Source organism: Cynocephalus volans, chromosome 1 (genome assembly GCF_027409185.1).
Source record: "Cynocephalus volans isolate mCynVol1 chromosome 1, mCynVol1.pri, whole genome shotgun sequence".
NCBI classification, from domain to species: Eukaryota; Metazoa; Chordata; class Mammalia; order Dermoptera; family Cynocephalidae; genus Cynocephalus; species Cynocephalus volans.
Genome location: NC_084460.1, coordinates 37,583,246 through 37,608,250, shown reverse-complemented (window position 1 = coordinate 37,608,250; position 25,005 = coordinate 37,583,246). Strand labels below are relative to the sequence as shown.

At 41.6% G+C, this 25,005-nt stretch overlaps 1 protein-coding gene across 1 annotated transcript in view; it reads left to right on the top strand.

Annotated features, from left to right (window-relative positions):
- The window catches only part of PTPRT (protein tyrosine phosphatase receptor type T), a 783,412-nt gene that overhangs the window by 536,346 nt on the left and 222,061 nt on the right, over nucleotides 1–25,005 (top strand). Inside the window, exons 9-10 of the mRNA XM_063092330.1 lie at nucleotides 4,059–4,260; nucleotides 5,591–5,693. Of these exons, the coding sequence (XP_062948400.1) occupies nucleotides 4,059–4,260; nucleotides 5,591–5,693 (305 nt within the window). The remainder of the gene's footprint in view (nucleotides 1–4,058; nucleotides 4,261–5,590; nucleotides 5,694–25,005) is intronic.

Below are 25,005 nucleotides of genomic sequence, written 5' to 3'. Positions count from 1 at the left end.
GCAAAAGGATAAAATGTTGAACAAATATCAGGTAAGTTTCTTGTCCTCTTGAATCTTAAAATCCAGTACAGGGGTCAGTAAACTATTTTTATAAATATTTTTTATATTTTTTATGGGTCATAGGGTCTCTGTTGCAACTACTTAATTGTGTGTTGTCCTATGAAAGCAAACACAGACAATACATAAATAAATGGTGTGTCTGTGTCCCAATAAAACTTTATTTACAAAACAGATGATGGGCCAGATTTGGCTTGCAGGCCATATTTTGTCAGTTGGCAGAAAAGGAACTTGCTGATGAAATAATTACATGATAAAATGTAAATTTATGTCTCAAAATGAGATAAGTGATTCTGGGAACATAAAATAGGAGGACCTGGGACTCAGAGAAGGTGCTCATGAAAAGTTGCATTTTAGTGAGGTCTGAGGATGAATAGTCATGAATTTGGCAAAAGGGGGGGGACATGGAAAGGAAGAAGTATTCCAAGCTGACAGAATGGCTGGTATAAAGGCCCTTTGCAGAAGGGACAATGGCTTTTTTCAGGTATTGAAATAAGGCTTGGGTACAAGAGGGAGGACAGGAGAAGTCAGGAAAGACCAGCTCATTCAGGGAAGTGATTAAGACCACAGGGTAAGGATATAGTCTTCATGCTGAGAGCCACGGGAAACCACTGTTCTCATGACATGATTGGAATTTTGTTATGACATGCTCGCTCTGGTTTCCAGCTGTGGATCCCACTGTCAGCAGCCAGGGGAGATTGTGGATGCCCTGGAGTACTTTGTTGCAGTCAGAGCTCATCCCTGAGACCCAGGGTTGATGTGCAGCTCAGCACCCTTCCCCCACCGATGCTTTATTTTATGTTTGCTATTCTAACAAACCTTTCCTTTCCTTCACTTCCAAACAAAGATTCATATTGCATTATTCATTGATGGCCACAACTCTATCCCATTCCATTTTTCTCTCCTTTCTTCTTTCTCTCCCCAGCCCAATCCCCCACTAACTTTGTAAGACTTGCAAGTTATATTTTTCAAAGACTGTTTCTGACAAAGCAGTGGGAATTAGATTTGGTGAAACCCTTCATAAAAAATTGAAGACACGCTATATTAACATACATTGATTTATTCATAGTGTTTCATTATAAGTAAGTGAGGATCCTGTAATACCAAGAAAGGTTAGGAGAGCAGGGGAGCACAGTATATTATATTGACAGCTCAGTAGAAATTGAGTTGCTTTTGGATTGAATTTGGAGCACAGGAGAGGAACTGGCTAGTAAATAAGGCATGAGGTTTACCTCCCAGTATCTGTATATCAATGTAGTTGCCCCCGGCCTAGGCAGGGGGATTGGGACAGAATTTTTAAGAATGAAAGGGCGTGTTCTCTCCTCTGGAGTGCTGGGGTTAGTTGCCACAGGTGGAACCCAATGAGCATCTTCCTTCCTCTGCTGCCAGGGAAAACTGGAATCCACCACAAACTGAAAGCACAACTTACCTCTGCAGTCACACTGGACTTTTCTCTGTCCAAGGCTTTTCCCACCCCAAGCCTTTGCCAGGCAGTTCCCTCTGTCTGGAACCTAGAACAGTCTTTCCTCTGCTCTGACTCCAAAGCATCCTTTAGGTATTAGTTCCATTCTCTCCTGAGATACCTCCCTGGTTCTTTGTCTTCTCTAAGAAGCAGACCCTGAGACAAGGATTCGAATATGAGCAGATTACTGAGAAGTTTAGAAAACACCATAAAAGGGTAGGAAGAAGGGAAGAGAAAGGAAGTTAGCCAGTGATCAATATGTTTTCAAGCCAGCTCCCTTTGGAGGCAAGTGGAGCTGAATCCCTCAGGGAAACTGAGATCTTGCAGGAATGTCACAGGATGGAGCCTGCGGAATTCATGCATCGACTCGCATCACTTGCTGGGGTGTTGATGACCCGGCCTCTGCAGCCAGCACCCATGGAGAAAGCCCATGAGAGGCTGCTTTTGCCTTTGAGAAGTGCCCACCAGAGCAGCCTAAAGCTAGTGGCCACCTGCACGACAGATACACCTGTTCAGTCTCTGCTTGCAAAACTCCCAAAGCCTTCAGCTCCCCACGTTTTTCCTCCTGGACTCGCTCTGCTCTAAGCAAAGTCTGGCCTCTCCACTTGATGGTGTGGCTTTCATTGTTACACCACTACTGCTTAACACAGGAGAGAGAAATCACCTCTTTCTCCAAAATGTTTGGCGCCATTACCAGAAACAGCAAAATTGCTTATTTTTGAAGTAAAATTGGTGTGTTCTCTTTTCTGCCTGGATTTGGCCATGTTATAAGTATGGGGCATTTTTGACAGAAGATAAAGTGATGTAAGCTGTCTGTACATCTGGCTTAGCTCTCTCTAGAATGGAAGCCATGTGAGGTCAGGGCCTGGCTTGTATCCATTATCCCGGGGACACACAGTGCAGGGCCTAGAATACAGGAGTATGCAGGAAACGTTTGCAAGAGAGCAAACAAGTGAATGAATGAATGTATTCTTCAACTAATGAACTGCACCTCCAGGCCAGGGCAGCATAGCATGGAATAAAGAGCACGGGCTTTGGAATCATGCAGGCCTGGGTGTAGACCAGTGTTTGTGACAGATTATTGAATCAGCATGAGAATGCATGATTTACAACTGCACATGACAACACAGGCGAATCTCACAAACATAATGTTGAGAGAAGGAAGCTAGACACAAAAGAGAACATTCTGTAGGATTCCATTTATATCAAGTTCAAAAACAGGCAAAACTCATCTATGCTGTTAGAAGTCAGACAGAGGAGACCCCTGCTGGGGGAAGGCAGGTAAGATTGGAAGAGGCATGAGGGGAAAGGACTGGGTCTGGGAATGTTCTATTTCTTGATTACATGACTACGTCTGGTTTGCAAAAATTTATTGATCTGTGTACTTCTCTCTATGTATAAATTACTTTACTAAAACATTTTTAATAGAACAAACTAGATAAAAGAAACAACCAAAAAATCCCATGTCTGTCACTTAGCAACTGTGTCATTTAGAGATGCAGCATTCAAGTGTGATCACAAGGCCAGTGCCAGGCTACCATTTGTTGGTTGCTTTCACTGCAGTTTAAATATATTGAGAATGAGCACTTCTAAACTTTTATAGTACCTAAACATTGGTGTGCCACCCATGAGTATGATCAGCAGACAGTGGACATGGGTCATTGCACAGAGCGCAGACCAGCTTTGTTATTGCTGAACTCACACAATGTCACGTAGGATGTGGTCTTCGAATTATTATCAGTCTGCAGTGGATCGGAAAACACCATTAAGATAAACTATCACCATAGATAATTTGAAAAGCATTGATTTAATGCATGTTGCTTCCAGCTGAGCCCCAGTTTCCCTGTCATTAAAATGAGAATAACTATCCTGATGGCCCAAGGTTTGGGGAAAGACAGACAAGATAATGCATGAGAAAGCACCAGACAGCAAACGCCATGTGGAGTGTGGGACCCATGGTCTGCATTTTTAACAAGTCTTGTGAATAATTCTTATCAGGACGCTGCACTTGGATGCAGCTCAGCAGCTACCTTACCCAATACGGTGGCCACCAGCCACGCAGGGATACAGCACTTTTGAAATGTGGCTAGTCCTAATTGAGATGTGCTGTAAGGATAAAATACGTAGCAGATCTCTAAGACTTAATATGAATAATAGAATGTAAACTAGAACATTAAAATTTTTATGTTGATTACAGATTGAAATGATAATATTTTGAATATATTGGGTTCAACAAGATAGATCATTAAAATTAATTTCACTTTCTTTTTTAATTCTTTTAATGTGACTGCTAGAAAATTTAAAATGATGTATGTGGCTCACGTTCTATTTCTAGTGGACAGCACTGCTCCAGCGTGTTCGCAGTGGATTGTTTGGAGGCTGGATTCATCTGTAGAGTGGACAGTAACAGGCAGCTTATCAGAACTTGCAGACTAACCTCACATGCCCTCTCCTTTCCTCCCCTGGTGTACCTACAAATGGGCTCCATCAGATTTCTGAGTGAAGTGCTTATTGATTTGTTTGCTGGTTTGTCACACAGATCAATTACAAGGCTGTCGGCTCACTGGACCCCAGTGCTGACCTCTCCAGCCAGAGGGGGAAAGTGTTCAAGCTCCGGAACGAAACCCACCACCTCTTTGTGGGTCTGTACCCAGGGACCACCTACTCTTTCACCATCAAGGCCAGCACAGCAAAGGGCTTCGGGCCTCCCGTCACCACTCGGATCGCCACCAAAATTTCAGGTATCTCTTCTAGATAGGGAAAAGGAAAAATGGTTGCTCTCCCCCCTCCGCCCTATTCCTAATTTTTCTGGGAGTGGAAAGAGGCAGAACCAACTGTCATTGTGTGATATCAGAGCAATTAGGACCACGCAGTCCCTAGTGGGTTACCATCATATTCTCATGAAGAAAACCTAATTGATGATCTTCCTAAAGTGTAAAAAATATATTAATTAGGTGGCAAGTCAGCAAGTCACCAAATAACTTGCCTAACTTGCCACATGGTTGCATTAAATAGTACACATATATTTTTTTTTCCAGGAATTTTTTTTTGCCAGTGCAAGCACAGGCTCTCATGAAATGTCTGATGAATTAATGAATGAATTAATGAGTGAGTGAATGAATGAATGGTTACAGAGGCATAGCCGTCCAAGATTGCAAAGTGCCATTACCAGTCAGGGCCCCTTCACCACTAGACAACATCAAAAGCAGATGATCTCAGAACCCCTTTTACACCTTTCATTTTTCAGAATATCTCTGCAGTTCTGGTCTGCATACATACATATTTTGCACGTGGTTCTGCCAAAAAACCACAGAGCTTTTTGGGGCTTTGTGTTTGTGATCACTTACACTTATCCAATAAGCATTTCCGATGGTACACATTGCCTTCATTATAATGGTCTGTCAAGTGGATGGACGTAATTTAATCAAATAGTACCCTGTGGTAGGATATATTTGGTGCTTCCACATTTTTGTAAAATAACACTTCAGTAAACATGTTACAAAATAAAGTTGAAGTCACTGATTTGAAGGGTAACTTTAGGATTAAATTCAGAAACTGAAAAACTGAATTGAAGGGATGTGGGTTTTAATACCTTTTAATACAGATGGCTAAATTACCTTCCCAGAGGAGTGGATTTTGTCCCACTCCTATCAGTTGTGTATGAGGGTTGAAGGGGGCTCATGAAAAAAAAATAAAAAGGTAGGGGGGAACTAGTTCATCTCGACTTTAATTTGCATTTTAAATGTGTTTAACAAGGTTGACTCTGCTTTCATATCTTCTTTAAGTGCTTATAGTTCCTGCATATGCCTGCTTATTTGGTGTGGAACTTTGGGTTCATGCAGGTTACTGGCCACCTCATTGCCACCCTTCCCCAGACTCTTGCACCTTGAAGAAACCTGTGGGCAGGTTGGAAGTCACGGCCTCCTTTGCCAAAAGCCTCAGACACCCTGTGATTCCCATCCTCCCTTTCCTGGTTGTCCTAGGTGTCTTTAAGGCTGGCATTAAGGGGAGGTGACAAGCAAAGTTTAGGACCTGTGCTGGGCTCACCTCCTCTCTCTGTTCCCTGCCCAGCTCCGTCAATGCCCGAGTACGACACAGACACCCCACTGAATGAAACGGACACAACCATCACAGTGATGCTGAAGCCGGCTCAGTCCCGGGGAGCCCCTGTCAGGTAAGGAAGTTCTTCACCTGGAGTTCGCAGTTTTCCCTCCCTGCACCATACACACTTCCTGTTGAATTGCATAGCTGGCAGTGCCCATGGGCAAGACTGGGTGGGAGCAAGGCTTCCTGGAACGAAGAGGATCAGCAGTCCCAAGCCCAGGTTAGAGGAGGCCTCTGAGCTAGGATCCTCCCACCCTGCAATGGGATATTCAAAAGGAACATGCTGATAAGGATCTGAGACAGTCTAGAAGAGAACTTTCTGGAACACACATACGGTAAATTTAGGTGGTGGGGTTGGGGGCCTGAAACACAGTCTCCCAGCTAGATTAAGTTACTGCCTGCCAGTTGCAGACAGACTTGCTGAGTTCTGAAAACAACCTGCTCAGAGATTACAAGTGGGACAAGACCCAGGAGCTGGCCCAGTTCAGCACTGTAGAGTGCTCGAGTCCCACAGGGGCACTTGCCATCAAGGCAACACTGCTGATTTTAACAAGAGGTTGTTGCAGTTCAAGACATATTGATGCCCAGGCAGCAAAAACATCTCAGTAGCTAAGCAGACAAGTGTAGGTTCATGGAAACCATTCTCAGGGTTAAATCAGATTGTGTGTTTGTGAGCCTCTGAGAACTCACTGGAAGTCAGCTGAGCACAAATGGGAGTAATGATCATCATTTTTGTTTATGGGCAACTACTATGTTCCAAGAACCTAATCCTAACCAACTTTTGAGTAGTGTTATTATCTCCCTCTTATGAATGAGGAAGATGAAGTTCAAGGTCCCAGAGTAAGTGAACGATGGAGTCAGGGCTCACAAGCAGTACTGCCTGACCCCAGAAACCAAGCTCCCTCCCACTCCCCAGCAAACGGGTGCTCTGAGCAGCCCAAACCAAAATGCATGTGTAAACTTTTCCAGTTCCCACCAGCAGAAGCCCCTTACACTTTCCCTCTGAGCCTACATACTGGTTTGCATGTCTAACAAGCTCATGCATCTTAAGACTATGGCAAATTAGGAGGAGGGAGAAGGGTATGGAGGTGCCCCAGCAGCAGAGAGGAATGACAGTTGGCAGGAAGCAAAGGAGCAGGCAACTCTACAAAACAGACATGGGGACTCAAAAATCAAAGAGGTCTCCATGCTGCAGCCCCTCACAGACATGGTATAAATTCCTTAGCCCTGGTTTACCCCAAAGTTGTGGATTTTTAACTTTAAAAAATCCTGCTAGTTTCCATTTAATGAGCAAGCATTTGCCATGTGTCCATCACCGTACATAACACTATCTGTCCTCACAGCATTGCAATAATAGTCTCCCCGTTTGCAGATCGGGAAATTGAGACAAACAGAAGCTAAGTGGATTGACCCAGGACACAAAGCAATCAAGTAGCAAAATTTAAACCCAGTTCGGATGACCCTCAGCCAGCACTCATTTCACTATACTATATCACCTCCTTAGGAGAAAGGTGTGCATAATGTATTTTGGTGACATTTCCATCAAAAAAAAATTAGAAGGAAAGAAATGTCACTGCTCAAAGGGAAAATGGTTTGTGTCTGAAAATGTCTGGCTGCAAGGCTCTGGATCACTGAGGGTGGGTGTGCAAGGCTGTGGATCACTAAGGGTGGGTTTCTGGACTTATTTACAGATCATTGCTTAGGCATTTGCCAAGAAGGGAAAGAGATTAACCAATGCCACCCAGCAAGACTTTCAGGACAACTGCAATGGCAGAAGTGGTCATATCAGAATAGATTTCAGTTACCTTAACCTTTTCTCACCTTGAACCCTGGGCACCAAGATGTGCCTATGGGAGGCAGTTGACCTTACATCATTCAACAAATATTCACTGAGCACTTGCTGTGTCCCAGGAAGTGAGCTAAGCAGTGGGGATATAGCAGGAAACAAGACAGACACACTCCTGCCCTCTTGAGGCTTATCATCCAATAAACGCTCATCTGAATGGGGCAGGAAGGTGGGGCATTAATTAAACAAGCAAACAAAATAATGAAATTGACAAAACAAATAAGATGATGTGTAGCCACTGAGGTGCAGAGACTGAATTGATGGAGCGGACCAGCAGATGTGCTGGAGTGATGAGCCCCACCCAGGAGGGTGGACCAATGTGGAATCCTGCAGGGTGGGAGGTATATGCAACTGAGAAAACAACAGGGATGCTCTGTGACCCCAGGACTCAAGGTGCTCACGGAATGCACTGGGTCCAGGGTGCTTTGATGTTATACAGTTGACAGTTCTGTGAATTCAAATTTACTTCCATTCTCTTATTTGATCCTCACTCCCCTGGTGAGCGAGCTGGTTGGGAAATACGATGTCCATTTCAGAAGAGGAAACCGAAGTCTAATATGTTAAGTGATAGGCCCAAGGTTACGGGACAGGACGAGCCAGTACATAGACCTAGTTTCCTGGCTCTGAGTTCATTGCTCCCAGGGAAATTCTGAGTTGCCCTGCCTGGCATGGCAAGTGATGACTGGGGGGCCCTTTGGGGAGGATGCTACAGAGTGAACCTCCACAAACTAGGGGATGAGGGGCAGGCAAGACAACATTTCAGGAGTCCTGCAACTCTGGGTTGTGCGGGCCCAGCCCAGAATGTGTGAGCTCCAGTGGGGCTCTCTCTGAGTGAAGCTGCCTGGTCTCAAACAGACTCACACCTGAGCCTCGGCCTCCAGGCCCCACCCAGCAAGGCTGTTTTTCTCCTGACGTCAGTGCTTGGACCCCAGCTGAGCCAAACTCGGACTCTTGTTCTGCTGCTTGCTGCTCCTTTGAAGCCCCATGGATCTGACTCTATCTGGTCAAATGGAGTGTGTAGGGGGGCAAGGAGGGGTGCCAGGCAGGGAGGATTTCTGTGTGGGGCTCCCACACCCTCATCCCTCCAGCCAAACCACCTTGGCAGCTTGGCCTATTTTCCTAATATTCCACAATGGAGATTTATTGCTTTTGCATTGCTTTCCTCAGGCCTTCAAAGATTTATTGGTTTTTAAGTGACAGAATCCCAGAATTGCTTAAAAGATCAATCAAATAGTGACTAGAATCTAATACTCAGCTCTAACTTGAACATGCCGAGCCTTCTTCCCCGCACCCCACCTGTCACGTTGATGTATCTGTAGTAACCTTCTTAAGAAAGTAACTTGGCCATGAATTAATTGCCCATATGCAGTCCCTAAAGTGAGGCTGGGGGCAGAGCCCCAGATTCTGAAGCAGAATAAATTCTAAGCTTCTTGAGGGATGCCTTTTGCTCCCCATTCCTTCCCCTTCCCATCCCATCCATCACCAAGACCTGCCCACTCAACTCCAGACCAGCTCTGGCTGAGTTCCTTCTTGCCCTCCCACACACCACTCCCCTGACCTGCCAGGGTGTCCCTGCTGGTTTGCCTGCCATGGCTTCTCTTTCTTCAGTCCATCCCCCACCCAGCTGCTGGTGGTCCTTTGGAAGCACAAATTGGATCAAGTTAACTCTGCTGCTTAAAAGTCTTAAATGGGCCAGTGCATTAAGTTCAAGCTTCTTAGCATGGAATTCAAGGCCCATCAGAATCTGGCCTTAAACTTGTTTCCAGTTTCATTTAATGTCACTCTGCCCCTTTACCGGATTTTATGCAGCAGTGGTCTGTGCAGTTCCTCCAGGGTTCTTTCCTGAACTTCTGATTGTGTTACACATTCGTTTGTATGTTTTCTTTGGTTTAGTTTTTTACATGCCCCCCACTAGGCTGTGAGCCAAGAAATCTGGGGGCTTGACACTATTGTATCCCCATTACGTGGGATGATTTCTGGCATTTAGAAGGTGTTCAAAACAAAAAGCCTAGTTACTAAAGCATGTGATTAGTTAATTCAGCAAGTCTGTATTGCCCACCTGGTAGATACAAGTGCTGGAACCATAGAGATGCATATCACAGACCCTGCCCTCAGCCACCTCCTATTCTATAATAGAGTGCCGTCCCATAAAACTTTCTGCAATAATAAAAATAGTCTATATTTGTACTGGGCGATATAGTTGCCACTGACCACATATGGTTATTGAGCCCTTGATAAACAACTAGTACAACAGAAAAATTGATTTTTATTTTATTTTATTTTAATTAATCTAAGTTTCTAGGGCCACATATGGCTAGTGACTACCCTTTTGGATGATGCAGATCTACGGGAAAGACAATCAGAAAAAGAAAAAATGTCAATAAGCCTCTGAACTTGCCAGATATTTCCATGAGAGTTCAGTGCAGAGGCATCCACCATTAACCTGGTGGGCTCAGAACCTAGGAGGACTTCCTGGAGGCAGTGTTGCCTAAGCTGAGACCTATGAAATGAGGAGGAATTAGTGAAGGACAAAGCAGTGTTTGAAGGAGTCCAGGCAGAGACGGTGCATGGTGTGTTCAGGGAGCCATGAGTAGCTCAGTGGGCAGGGGCAGAGAGACGAGGAGAGAAGCAAAGAGGCAGGCGGGGGCCGGGTGAAGAAGGTCTTCACTCTGGGTTGGGCCTTTGTCCCAAAGGGTGTGTGGAACATTCACCAGGTGCATGCACAACTTTTTGTCCTTCTCTGAGCCATCAGGCCATTTGCCTTTGCTAAGCATACCATTCTCCACCTCTCCAACATCTGGTTCAAATCTGCCACATCCAGAATCATCTCCATCCTTGCAGCAAAACGCAGCAGCTCCTCTGGGCCCCACTCTGCCCTGGCTACCTTTCTGTCAGGGACTTGTCTCTAGCAGACAGTGGCCTCCTTGAAGGCAGGGCCTGGCTCCCACTGACAGCTTCTAACTCAGACTTGAGACCTTCATGCTCTTCCTGCCACAGCTGACTTCCCAGGTGGATACAGTGGAACAGGAGAAGCCCTTGGAATCAGATCTAGCCTTATTCAATTGCCCCACTGGGTGACCTTGGACCAGGAACTTAATTTCTCTGAACTTCACTCAAGCTGCTTATTGGTAAACGGGAACACCTATGTCACAGATTGTTTGAAAGTCAAATAAGCTAAAGTGTATAAAGTGCAACTGGTAGTTATCCACTGTGGTGCTTCTTGGGTTTGGCCAAGCTGTTGAGGCAAGGAGGGGCTCCCGGCCATAGGTAGCAATGGGCAGGATTATTCTCTGAGCCCTGCTGCAAGCTAATGCCTGTTTGCAGGGTCTACTACTACATGCAAAGTGCTGGTGAGTGCATGACACATCAGGGGACCTGCAGTTACCTCCAGGAATAACACCATCCTCAAAACAACATTACCTTAAAAGCAGACCCCCAGGTTTGAGCACCTTTCACAAATTTGAGTGGACAAGGTGATGGTGTCTCAAGTGCTGAAGGGCCGGCCAACCACAGGCTAAGAGCAGAGACCATTATAGTTGTTAAGACAAGAAATACAGTGACTAAGTTGGAGTTGTTGTGGTGGCAAGGTAAAGCTTTCAGGAGGTAAAATGGGCATGCCATGGCGATGACACCTCTAAGGGGCAGTGCTGGGGTGTGAAGGAAAAAACGTTGTCCAGGATGACTCCCAGTTTCCTGGCTTGGTGAGTGGGATGGAGCATGGTGCCATTCTCTGAGTCAAGGAACGCTAGGGGAGGGAAGAGTCTGCAAGGACACTTTATCCAGGAGAGGCCAGTGGTAGTGAAGGGTGGTCTGGGAACCGAATGGGGGAGTTAGGAACCAACTGAGCAAGAACAGACTGGGACCCGATGTGTGATCCAGGTGATGCTGGGGACCTCTGAGGTACCACCTACAAGGTCAGTTAGGACTTGTGACTTGCTTTCTTGGGCTGCTTGGGGCATGGTGTACATGGCAGCTGCAGCTTGGAGGGCCATAGATATGACAGACTAGACACTGGGAGACAGTGTAACATGGCGAGTGGTTTCTGAAGGTCGTTGCAAGCTCTGTTCACTCCCTGATGAAACTCTGTGCACTTTTTGCATTTGACAGGTGCAGCTAGTTAAGACTGTACTGTAGATTCTGAAATGCAGTGATTAGCTACAGTACAAACTGGAGATCCAGCCAACTTTTAAAGAAAGAAGAAACTTTATTGGGAAGAAAAGCAAACGATTGCCAAATTTCCTCCAGGATTCCTTTAATAACTGTGAAGGCCAGAGTGGGAGTGCATGAAACCATCACATAAGGTTTTTGCTGCTCCAGAAGTGCAGTGAGCAAAACTGGAATCATTATCATCTGATTCTCAGACACCAGCATATGATGGTGTCCAATTAGGAAGGAGAAATGAAAATTTAGAGGATTTATTAACACAGGGCAGCCTGAGGGGTTTGTGAGTCCCTATCCACATTGGGAAGGATAAGAAACTACAGTTACATTAGGCATGCTTCCTCTAAACCTCATTTACTTAGCTTAGTTCCCCAGCTCTCTGGGCCACCTTTGCTGGGACCTAAAGATGAGGCATGCTATGGGTTCCACTTTGAGGGGGAAGGGGAGTGGCACGGATAAGAGGTGCTCAGACATAACCTGCAAGAAGGTGCAGCTTTTTAAGTAATACCGCTTGTAGCCATGCCTAAAAGCATGCTGGGACTTTACACCAGCTAGGAAAAAGGAGGAGCCAGATACGAGAAGAAGCAACCACAAACATGGAATAATGGTTGAATGCTACTGTAGAGCTCTTCTCCTTGGAGGGCTTATAATTTTAATTAAAAGGACATGTAACTACCACCAATGGAACCACCCAAGGCAACAAAGGTCAGCCTGGTGATATAGCACAGAGCTGCAATTTAGAAAGATCATTCAGAACAAAAGAGAAGTGTGACAATCAAGTAATTCTGGTGGGCTTGCATTCACTCCAGCTTGCAGCTCACCCTAACCACATTGCTGGTCCCCTTTATAACCTGCCCCTGCCCCAACAACCCAGCTTACTAAGAACTGGCTCTGGTGTTGGATTCTGGATTATATTACTTAGACCCAAACAAGGAGGAAAAGCAGGTGTTTGGGGAAGAATATTTTAAATGGAGCAGTTGAGGGAACCTGAAGAATGAAAGAGTGCTATTTTGGGTTGTCTGCCATCTGGAGAGATGGAGACAAAGATTGTTACTGGTATGAGGGAGAGGAGAGTGTGGCTGTCATGTTCACCTCCTACCTTGGGGACTATTTAAATTCCAAAAGTCTGGAGTGCTGGAGAGGCCTCTGATCAGGGGTTTTAGATTGGATATCATTAGCATCCAGGTGGTATATGAAGCATGAGAGGAGTAAACAACCTCATCCAGGGAGAGTATAGATTAGAAGAGACGAGGATCAGGACAGAGCTCTGTGAAACTCCATCAAGGAACCACACAGGAGATGGAGGACTGGCTAAAGAGGCTGAACGAAAACCAGGGCAGTGTAACTTCATTGTAACTTTCCCTTTTTAAATAAAACCAGAAAGCCAAAGGAAGAATTTTTTTTTTAAAGGAATGGTCAACATTTTACAACATGTTGTGGCTTAATTTTCTCTAAGAGCTCCAAGCAGTTCTTACAGCAGAAAAGAAGAAAGACACTTAAATTGACCCAGGACTATGGGAGAAAGACAATGATGTCAACAGAGGTGCTTGAAAATGGATCATCTGGTCTTGGCTTGCCAAAAAAGAATGTGAAGGTAGATGTGCAAATAACAGAGATACTGAGGGCCAGGTGACCTCAATGCTGTTGAAGAATCTTTGCAGAAGGTACCAAGTGAGGAGGGGCTGGAAAGACAGGAAGTGGTATTGGGAGACTGAGATGATCAAAGGCAAGATGTCAGTAATGAAACCCTTCTACAGGATAATATGGCCCTGGATGTGACCATGTTGGCAGTGATGGTGGATGGACAGTAATGGATTCAAGGTGAAGGTCAAGGTGGAGTCAAGTATTTCAAGGAACAAGAGGCCATGCTAAGGAAGGGATGACTGTCTAAGTAGGTGCAGTTCTTACAATGCTATCCCTTCACCCCAGAGGTCTGGTGAAACCCTCTGCAAGAGCAACAGTGACTCTGCAAGATGCCTTCTCCTCATTCTCACTTTTTCTCCAGCTTTTTTTTTTTGCTGACTTATACTTTTCACACTGTTCTGGGCCCTGTGACAGCTTGCATCACCGCTTTATCTCAGATCTCGCACAGCTGATAACTGATGGTTCTCAGTCTCTTTGTCTGCAACCATCGAAAGGTCAGACTTTCAAGTGTGCCTCCATCAAGTGCATTTCTATAGCCTGATTTGTTGATGTTCTTCTGAGTTAGTGCATGGATCTGTGCCATGTCAGCATCCAAGGAGGTTTGCTCGTATCCGAAAAGCATTCTGCACAATGCCTGCTCCAGCTGCCTGGGGCTGCTCATAGAGTTACCTCCTCTCATCCACAGAGAGATGATCCTGAAAGCTCTGGCTTTTTGGTAGGAAAAGAACAGTTTAGAGGTTAGAGTCTTCACCACTAGGCAAAAGAAATTTGTGCTTACTGCCTTTCATAACACAACCCATCCTTTTCTTGCCCGGCTACAGCTGCTTAGGGTTTGCTATTTAACTAATGTAGTTCTACTTAGGTGTAGGCCCAGTAAAGCAATTTATAAATACTATAAACATATAAAGTAAGTATTCATGGCCAGGGCAAAAGATAGCAGTCCTAGTAACACAAGAAGGATTCAAGGGCAAGACTTTAGATCTACACTGTCCAATACTATAGCCACTAGCTACCTGCGGCTATTTAGGTAAAATTAAGACTTTGATTTATTAATTGCTCTAGCCACATTTCAAGTACTCAATAGCCACATGTAGTTAGTGGCTACCATATTGGGCAGCATTTCCATGGACATAAATGCTATTTTACTGCACTTCTCCAGACCTTAGAAGGGCTGGTAAAAAGAGGTCAAGGCTCATGTTTGGTTTCAAAAAGGTTTTTAATGCAGGAATTAGGTCCAGAAGTAAAGCCTAGGGATCCTGTTATGAGAAATGAGAAATATAATGGGGGCTTAGGCACAGCTATAAAATGTAGGTCTCAAAAGCAGAGTGGGACCTGTGTCTGGGCTGACTTGATGCTGAGACTCTGACCTACTGAACTAGACTTCCAAACTTCTACTGCCTCACCTTCACTGGGGATAAAGTGTGGGAAACGGTTTAATCCCGGGGTTTTGAAACTTCAGTGGACATCAGAATCACCTGGAGAGCTAGCACACATGCAGATTCCTGCTCATCTCTAGGAACTATAGATGGGGCCTGGGAATCTGCATTTTGCATAAACTCCAAGGTGATGCTGACTCTGCTGGTCTTGGACCACACTTGGGTACTACTGGTTTTGCCCATAGGTGGTCTCAGATATGGAGAAAAGAGCCTGTACAGGGAACTAGATAGTCTATGCTATGATGCCAATACACGCTCATTCTCATGACATGAAGAAGCAATTATTCTGCATTTCACTGCAGAGTTGCCCCTGCTGGTTTTACAGCTTTACAGAACTCCCATGTCTCTTTTGGTGTGTGTTTCAGCAGGAGGATAGCCAGTTATAGCTCATACGAGCTGAACTAGAATCTCTGCCAGTATATTTCTCTATCCCTGTCCACGTGGGGGCTAAAAACACACCCCTATTTTCTTATGATGATGACAATAACTGGTGTTAAAATAATTCATGTTGTGTTGTTGCATGCTGATAGCATATCTGAATATATCACTTCTATGCAGATGTTGGGGCTTAGGTAGAAGATGAATGTTTGGTGAGGCTGAACATCAGATTCTGCACAAATCTCTATTCTTTTGTGGAAGGCTAGAGCAGCCTGGGAGAAACAAATCCATTTCCAACTTTCACTCTATAAAAAGTCCCATATTTTCTTAGATCAGACAAAATATATTGAGTGCCAAAATGCTGCAGCGATATGGGCTCGTCACTCAGCTGGGTTGGAATCTGTATGCATTGTCCCCCCGGGCCAGTTTTGATTATGTTCTTTTTTCCTTTTATTGCAGTCAGCAAATCTGAATTTGCTATTGTGGGGAGAGCAGGAAGAAAAAAGTGAAGGTTTTTAACCTTCAGAAAGTTCAGAGGTTCAGTCTGAATAAGCACAAAAACTTTCAGTGTGCCTCTGAATTCCTTGAATTTGCAGAAATGCTCAGAATCCCAAGAGAACTACCTTGCACATAGGATTTAGTCCCTGCTTTGTGTTTAAAAGGCAAAGCTGAAATCATGAGAGAGGAACAGAGTTAGAGAAAGTGGGAAGAGGAATCAACATAAAATAAAAAGAAGTTTGCTCCCAGTCCAGGCCAAGTCTCATCCCATTGTTTAATTTCTTCAATTCAAAGTCATCTGATTCCCACAGCTCTCAGATAATGTCTCCCCTGCCAGAACACCCTGTTCCTGCTTAATTGAAATTAGTCTCCAAGAACAGTGGTCCATAGCAGTTTCCAGTTGTGGGAATGTTTTGAAAGTCACAATAGGAGTTGAGGTTTTGGGATGCAGATGTCTGTACATGGGCCAGATGTTCAAAGGCATCACATGGTCTACAACAGCCATCACATTTCCCAAACCAGGAGTCCTCTCACTGGCTTCTGCAACTCACAAATGGCTCCTTTGAAACTGGCACACCATCTCTCCATCGGGGATCTGTAATACTGCAAGTGTGAAGAGAAACAATCACTGCCATTCAGGTTTAGAGCAATGTGTTTCCCAGGCTTAATTATACCACAGGTATATAAATTACAGAAACATGTTAATGCTCCCATGATTAAAATTATAGAGTGCCTAATTGAAAAAGTGTAAACTGAATTGAAGAATTCCTAATTATAGTTTGCTTTGAGGTGTTAATTTCCTCCATAACGAGTGTATAATTTCTTGGAACCTAAAAAGGTGGCCTCTGCATCAGCATGTAGACTCCAGGCAGATAGAAAAGGGTTGTCATCTTTCAGTTCAGGAAGTTGACAAGAAGGGCTTGGTTCAGGTCTGAGCCTGACAGAACCTTGGAGGGAAGCTTGGGAAGGAAGTGGAGCTGGCACAGATATCACAACAAGGTTCAACCTAGGAGGCATCAGGGACCAAGGCAGGGGAGGAACCCTTAGGAGACTTTTCCCGCTTGCCTTTCTCTTCCCTCTCCAAAGTCTTAACCTTTTTCCTAGCTAGATTTGGTAGAATTGTGTGCCTACAAAACAGTGGCTCTCAAGGTTTGGTCTCAGACTGTCAGTATTGCCTGGGAATTTGTTAGAAATGCAAGTGCTCAAGCCCCATCCCCTGATCTAATGCATCAGGAGCTCAGGGGGTGGAGACCAGCAATCTGTGTTTTAATAAGTCCTCCAGGAGATTTTAATGCATGCTAGCTTCTGAGAGGCACAGTTCTAAGGAGTGCATCACAGACTCCCAAAATCACATCCAACTGAACTTTGTTGAGCTCCCACTCTGGATCAGAACCTGTGATCGGTGACTTCCCAAGCATCTTTTTGTTTTATACTCACAACATTGCCCTAAAGTAGAAAACAGTGATCTTCTTTTCTCAGGAGAGAACACTGAGATTCAGAGAAGACGGTTTGCTCAGCTCATGTTATCTTTAGGAGTCGTGGGCCTTGTAGAACCTTAGAAGTTCTTATGTAGACTCAGATGCATCATGCAGTCAATTTTTTTTTTTTTTCATTGTTGTGCCATAGTTTTCATCGATATCTTTGCTGGGAAATGGGTTTTCTGAGACATTGTAAGCTGGGGGCTGAGCCACAGCTGGGAAGGAATTCCACATGAGGCATGACTTTGCTAATGCTGAGTCTGACTGTAGAACCAGGGAGGGGACTCCTAATCATTGGGAGCCCCCTAATAATAATCTGTAATCATTTGCTACTAACGGCATAGATTGTTAGTATGCATTCTTCCTGAGTAGCAATGTGAACTCCAAGTGTAAAAGGCTGTGCCTCAGCTCAAAAAGAAACCCTTCAGTTTTGGGAAGAAACTTCCCTGTACAGTGACCCAAGAAGCTGTGAGCCCACTGTTAGGGACTCCGGGGACCACAGGAAGTTGTGTAGTGTGAAGATACACTATATCTCCTTCTGCTCTCTTTAGACATCATGGTTCTCTCAGGCTTCTGTTTCTTGGTCTAAACACACTAGAGACCTTGTGTATGTGGTCAGTTTTAGCTAACTCATAGACATCAGAAACAATACACTTATGTTCTTGGTTTATAACATTCCATCAGGTTTTTGCCTAATTCTTAGCCATTCCCCATAGGGTTGATGATTTGAGTCATTCCCAGTTTTTTTGTTGTTATGAATAATCTGGCAATAACATATTTATTTATGTTTTTCTTTTGGTATTGTATCTTTAAATAGAAAAATCACCAGGAGTGGAATTATTGAAATGAATTAAATGGAACTACAATGTATTGATGCCTGCTCTTATATGTCAGGAGCTGACAGCTGATTTATATACATTAACCTTTTTTGTTCTTTCATTTAAAAAATCTCAAAGTAACAAATACACATAGGCAGAAATTCGAATAATCCAGCCATTCCCTAACCCATTATTTACAACCCCCAGTACTGTGCCCCAGAGGCAAATGCATTTTAATTCTTTGTCACTTCTTCTGGGAATTGGCAATGTCACTACAGAACATGCTGTTTTAAAGTTATTGATTGCAGACATTATATCTCTTTACTTTCTACTGTGATAGATGAAAATTTGGCTGTCCTAAATCATCCTATACCTCCCTTCCATCTTCCCAATGTAATCACACCACTCTTTTTAGTTAAATAAATATGCAATGGCTAATTTTATAATATCGTAAAAGCATGTCACTTTGGAGCCAAGTGGCATACTATTTTTATTGTAGTGTTATATAATTAACTTAAAGCTCACTAAGTGCCAGGCACTATTTTAAGTTCTTTACGTGCATTAACTCAGTTAATTCTCATCAATACTACACAAGGTAAGAACTAGTATTATCCTTATTTTACAGATGGATACAGAAACTGAAGTACTGAAAGTTTAAGTAACTTGTCCCAAATCATGCAGCTAGGAAGTGGCTGATGTGGAATTTGAACACAGCAGTCTAATTCCACTGTCTGGAGCTCATAACCACTATGTTACGCTACCTATGATTACTTTTCCTATCTTGTACAGTTGTGGGATTTTTTGTTCAATTCATAATAGAATGTAGAATTATTCTATTTTCTTCAAGCAATATCTTTACTAAACTAATCATACACTTTTCCTTCCACTGAGCTCCATCATTTCAGGCTTACTATTATGTGCTCTCTTGTTTTTTTTTTTTTTTTTTTTCTTTTCATTCCCCCCGCTTTTTTTTTTTTTTGGACATTTTGTTTTATTTTCTAGAAAAGTACCAACTCCTGTATTGCATTTGTTTAAAACTTTTCCTTCTAAGAGCTATTTCCTGTTCTCCGGTTGTTTTTCTCTCATAGCATCCACTTGTTTAATCTTTTCTCATTTTGTCAAGATACTATTTTGATTTGGGGGCACAGAGGACTTTCCTGACTCCCATATATCTCTATTTCCTCTGGAGTCCTTTTTTTCCAGTTGAATTGGCTGCTCTCTTTCATGTTGGAAATATTTCTCTCCTAACCGGTGAGCTTCGGTTGTCAGTATTCAAAAGTGAGGTGTTAAAAAAGTTGACTTGAAGTGCTGTGTTCTCAGAGGTCTAGGCATTCACATTCTCTTGAGATGAACACTCCTTCTATCTCCTGCCTGAGGGGTGGGAAGAAGACACATCGCTCTCCATGTTTATGGATTTGATGGTTTCGTACATACACTTCTAATCAACACTCTTGTTTTCAGCCCCACATTTCACTTCCTCTGTCCATACCTGACTGCTCTAAGATCGGAGTCTCACTTGAAATCTGTGGATCAGCTCTGTTCTTATTCACACCCCTTTGTGAATAAGGTAGCAGGTACCTCTCCTCAAATCATTTTTAGTCTTCCGGAAATTTGTTGAAACCTCTCTTTCACTGATCCTTGTGGATTTACATGCTTTTTGCATATTTTACTGTCATTTTGGTGGGACCTCAGAAGAGAAAGGAGGTAAACGGAGTGCATTAAATCTTTGACTTTCAACTAAAAATTCACTTTATTATCTAATTCAGCTCTCACAATAATAATCGGAGACATTATTATTGTCTTCAGTTTTTACAAATGGTGTCATTTCAATAAATCAGGGAAGGTCACACAGCTAGTAAGGTTCAGAGTCAAAATTCAAATGTAATGCTGATTTAAGAGACTGTTCTCTTTTTACTCCTAGGTCATAAAGATGTTTATGTGTCTTGAAAGCCATTGCCAAATTATTTTCCCCAATTTGATGAATTAATTAATAGTGCTACTGGAATTGCATGATCCTTCTGGTTAGACGACATCGCTGAAATGGCGTGTTATAATTTACGTTTACTTTTGCTTATTTAATGTGCTTTAAATGGGAACATATTGTGAATTTGATTTGCATTTCGTGGCTTACTGGCAAGGCAGAATATTTTTCCATGTATTTTTATACTATTGACTTTTCTTTTTTTGCAGGTTGTTTACATCTTTTTCCCATTTACCTGGTTCTCAACCAGTGTTAATTTGTCTCCCAGGGGAAATGTGGCAATGTCTGGAGATAGTTTTGGTTATTACAACTGAGAGTAGTAGTGCTACTGGCATCTAGTTAGAGAGTAGAGGCCAGAAGTGCTGCTAAACATCCCCCAGTGTACAGGACAGCCCACCCCACAACAAAGAATTATCCAGCCCAAAATACCAATAGTATTATTATTAGAAAAATCCAGCCAAGATTAAGAAACCCTGAATTATGGGGATTTTGATAATTTTTTTTTTTTTTTGGTAGAAAATATATGATTAGGTCAGAGGTTCTCAATCTTTTTGGCTTCAAGACTCTTTTACACTCTTAAAAATTAGTGAAGCTTCCTAGTAGCTTCTATTCATATGGACTTGTCTATCGATATCTACTGTATTAGAAATTAAAGCTAAATTTAAAAAAATATTTTAATTCATTTAAAAATACTAAGCCCTATACCTATTAATATAAATAATATATTTCTATTTTTCCAAAATAATGAAATTAGGGTAAAGAGTTGCAGTTTCACATTTTGGAAATCTTTTTCATGTCTGGCTTAGTAGAAGATAATTGGATTCTCATGTCTGTCTCTGCATTTAATCTGTTGCCATGAATTGTTTGGGTTGAAATATATTTTAAAAATTCAGCATCACACAGATATGTAATTGGAAAAAAGGAGTATTACAATAACCATTTAAGATAATTGTGGATATTCTTCTTTGACATTACACTGAAACTCAGAGTGGTACTTTTCTGAAGGTTAGTTGCAGTGAAACCATATCAGTGAAATTTTCATACTCTGTTACCTTAAAATATGTGTCTATCTTGCACTTTGAGTGGATCTGTTATCCTTGTATGATTTTGTAACATTATGCATTGGTCATTTGAAAAATATTCACCGAGTTATAAAAATCTTCCAAATGTTGATACATTTTATTATACCATATCAAAATATCACGTTTGCTACTATCACCACCAGTCTCCTCAATAAAGTTTTTAAGCATTGTGAACCTTTCAAATTCCCAGTGGCAGATACAAATTTTCCAAATTCTAATTTTCACTTGAAAGTTCCATTATGTCTTGACAACAAACACTTTTATTTTTCCTTAAAATGACAGGTAGAATTTACTTTTTTTGGAAAAAATATTGGCCAAATACCCTAATGTAAATGACCATAATTTGTCAGTCATTCTTTCAAAGAAAAAAAAAAGGTGTCTCATGAAAATTGTGGCTGAGTTAGCATGCAACTCGATCACAGAAATGCTTTTCCTTAAGAAACCATACTACTGCAGTAAGCAGGAGACATGATTTATGCATTCTGTCCAGTGTGTCTCATGAATATTAAAAAGATATGTACTCAGGGGTTGAGATTTAATAAAATTAATAGTTCTACTGCTTCATCAAGGACCTTATTAAGTGAAACAGTCATTTTTGTTTTTCATAGCAAATGTGCAGTGGTGAAGAATGCTATAAATTCAGGTGGATATCACTGCCTTGATTTATTCCAGGGCACCAGCAGCTTTGCCCACCATTGCTTTTGCACTTAGTGTGAATATCAAGTCATCGAAAAATAAAAATAAAATCTTACTGTTACTATTAAGGTCGTTTTGATATTACAGAATCACTGACAGGCTGGTAGGGACCCCCAGGGGTTCATAGACCACACTGTGAGCTGCTGGGTTAGTTTCAGGGCAAGACTTCCACAGGAGGTTTCTGGAATTTGATGGATAGAAGAATATCTTGGTGAGCCTGTTCAAAGTTCGTGTTTCCAAGTCCCACATCGAGCGATTCATGGTGGGGCTCCAGAATTCACAAGCAATTCTGTTGTTGGGTAGACACCTGGCACCTAGAGTTGCCTTCACGTATGTGAATTTCAGCTCTTTGCATTCCTACAAACAACCTCATTGGTGGGTTACGTTTTCTTACAGGAAAAATGTTTTAATTGGTATTATAAGTTTTCTTTAGCATTTATTTGCCCTATCTGGCACTAACATGCGAGCTATTATGATAAATTTAATGCTTAATTAGTAATCATGCCATTTGCCTTTTTAGAGCTTAGAAGGACTTTTCGAGGATAATTGATTTCAGATGGTCTTACAAAAAACTGCTCAGAGGGGTTTCACCTGATGCTTTCCTTTCCTTAAGCAGATGTCTTTGTTACAGGTAGGGACATCCGAGGCACCCTATTGATTACTTTTGTAAAAACAGCCTCAGCAGCATCTTCCTCTGTAAAAACATCACTATGAGTTTTAATCGTGAAGCTTGGAGCCTAAAGCTTTATCGAAGCTAGTCTTGTTCGACTTCATTTTTTTCTTTGCTTCCTCTGACTACATGAGGTAACTTTAGAAAACAGTAGTGACATTTCAACTGAGAACTTGGCAGAAAGGTGAAGGGGTTGCTTTCCAGGACGTCTGAGAAGGAAGACAGTACTGGGAGGCCTGAGGTGATGGAAACAGCCTGGCTCTCTACTAGGGTACAGAAAACACTTCAGAATGCTTCTTTAGAAAAACAAAACTAAATATAGGAAGTTTTTTGGTCTCCTAAAGTATTCCATTTTGCTTTATTGCCTTTCAGAACTTAATGTGCAAATGGAATTAACCTGGGATCTGTCAAATACATATTCTGATTCCGTAGATCTGGAGTGGGACCTAAGCTTCTGCATTTCCAACACATTCTTAAGTGATGAAGATACTGAGTAGCAAGACCTTGGAGCATTCCACTTCTTTTAGAAGTTGTTGATTAGCACTGTTTGCTTTCTACCCTCTTTATTAAGTCTATATAAACTTGTTTAAAGTTATTGTTTAAATGAGCTACTAACATTAATCATTGGACACTGGTCATTGTAAACTGAGTCAACTCTCCTTCACGCGTTACTGTACTGGATTCTTAACTGATTAAAAGTGCACTTTTCAATATGGACTCAGAAAATAACACCTGTGGAGTAGAGATGGAGTATAAGAGGGTACTTCAAAAAGTTCATGGAAAAATAGAATTAAAAGATAATACAAATCTTTCCTTAAACTTTTTATTTAGTAAATTTTAATTATTTAGTAAATATTAAATAGTCAACATTGCTCAGCAAGGTGGAACTGTATTCACAGGCATGGATTATGCCAAGTAGATGCCAGAAAGGCATTTGGTAAAATTAAACACCTATTTCTGATTTTAAAAGAGTCACAAAGATAAACTGTAGAATAGAAATATTTTTCCTTATTATGTTTTAAAAAATATCTGTTTCAAATAAAACTAACGTCATACAGAAGAGACATTTTTGCCGGAAGCCTAGTCTTTGAGGTTCAGAGTTAGGGCAAAAAAGTCAACTACCACTCATGGGGAGAAATTTATCCATCAATTAAAAATATTATACTATAGTTATGTTTAACATATTACATTAAAAAAATACTTTCAAAGCATTTTCATGTTCCTAATTGTTTTTGACCCTCATCACAATACTGAGGTCATTCATATAATTTTATTTTATTCTTTTATTTTGAATAATTTTAATTTAGATTTGTTACAAAAATAACACATGCTTATGTAGAAATGATAGAAAAACAAAAAGTATTAACGTTTGGGGTATTTTTTCCTTTTTTTTTTTTTACTAAATTAAATAATTAGGTTTTACATAATTTTGATCCTCCCTTACAATGTTGCATCTTACTTTTGCCACATATCATGACAGCTGTTACCATTTAATGATGTTTGTTGGGTATTTTTTCTTTTATTTCTCCAAATAGTTCTCCACACCATTTATTGAACATTCTTTTCAACCCTGGCGACCTGTGTTGCTGCCTCTGTGTGTGTGTGTGTGTGTGTGTGTGTGTGCGTGCGTGCGTGCATGTGTGCGTGTGTGTGTGTGTGTGTGTGTGTGCATGTGTGTATCCCACTGTATTTTTGGTTTGCCCACACTGTTCTATGAGATCTACTGCTCTACTGATAACTGTCTGTACCACCTATTTTAAATGTTTTAAAACTTTTAAAACATTTGAATATCTAGTCTTTCTAATGATTCTTGTTGTTCAAAATGATCTTAGCTATTTTTACCCACTTATGTTTCCCTATGAATTTCTAAATCACTTTATCATGTTCCCTAAATAAACCCCAATGGAATTGGTTTAAATTGTATTAAAACTCTATTGCTTAATCTGAAGTGGTTGTATTAACATGAGCTTTCCCATACTGAAAGAGACAAGCCTATCCATTCACTCGTGTCTTTCCTATTTCTCAGGAAAACCATACTGATTGCTTCCTATAGATTCTGTTCATAGTTATCTTGTCAAAATTGTTTCTTACTAATATTAAGCTTACAGTATCTTCTATCTTTCCCCCATTACATTTGTTAAATGGTTTTTGCTGGTATTTAGGGAAATTGTTTATATTTGTGTGTGTGTGTGTGTGTGTGTGAGTGTGGGGGGGGGGTGTTTGTGTTTTATCCATTCTATTTGCTGAAACCTCTTGTGAGTTTCTTTAATTAAATTTTATTATGTTGGTTTACTAGTTAATAATCACACCATCAATGAATAATGATAATTTTATGTCTTATTCCAGTTGCAATAGCTCTACTTAGGTTTGATGTTTTGTCATACTGGGTAGGGTTTTGGGGGGGATGTCACCAAATAATGTTCATAGTTGACTTTTTTATCCTAACTCTCAACCTCAAAAACTAGGCCTTCAGTAAATAACTCTTATGTATGATGTTAGTTGTATTTCAAGCAGATAGTTTTTAAAATGTAATAGGGAAAAATATTTCTATTCTATAGCGCATCTTTGTGACTCTTTTAAGATCAGAAATAGGGGTTTAATTTAATCAAAGGCCTTTTTGGCATCTACTCATATGATCATACTGGTTTTTTGCATAAACTTATTTATGTGATATTTCCCTAGATTTTCTATTAC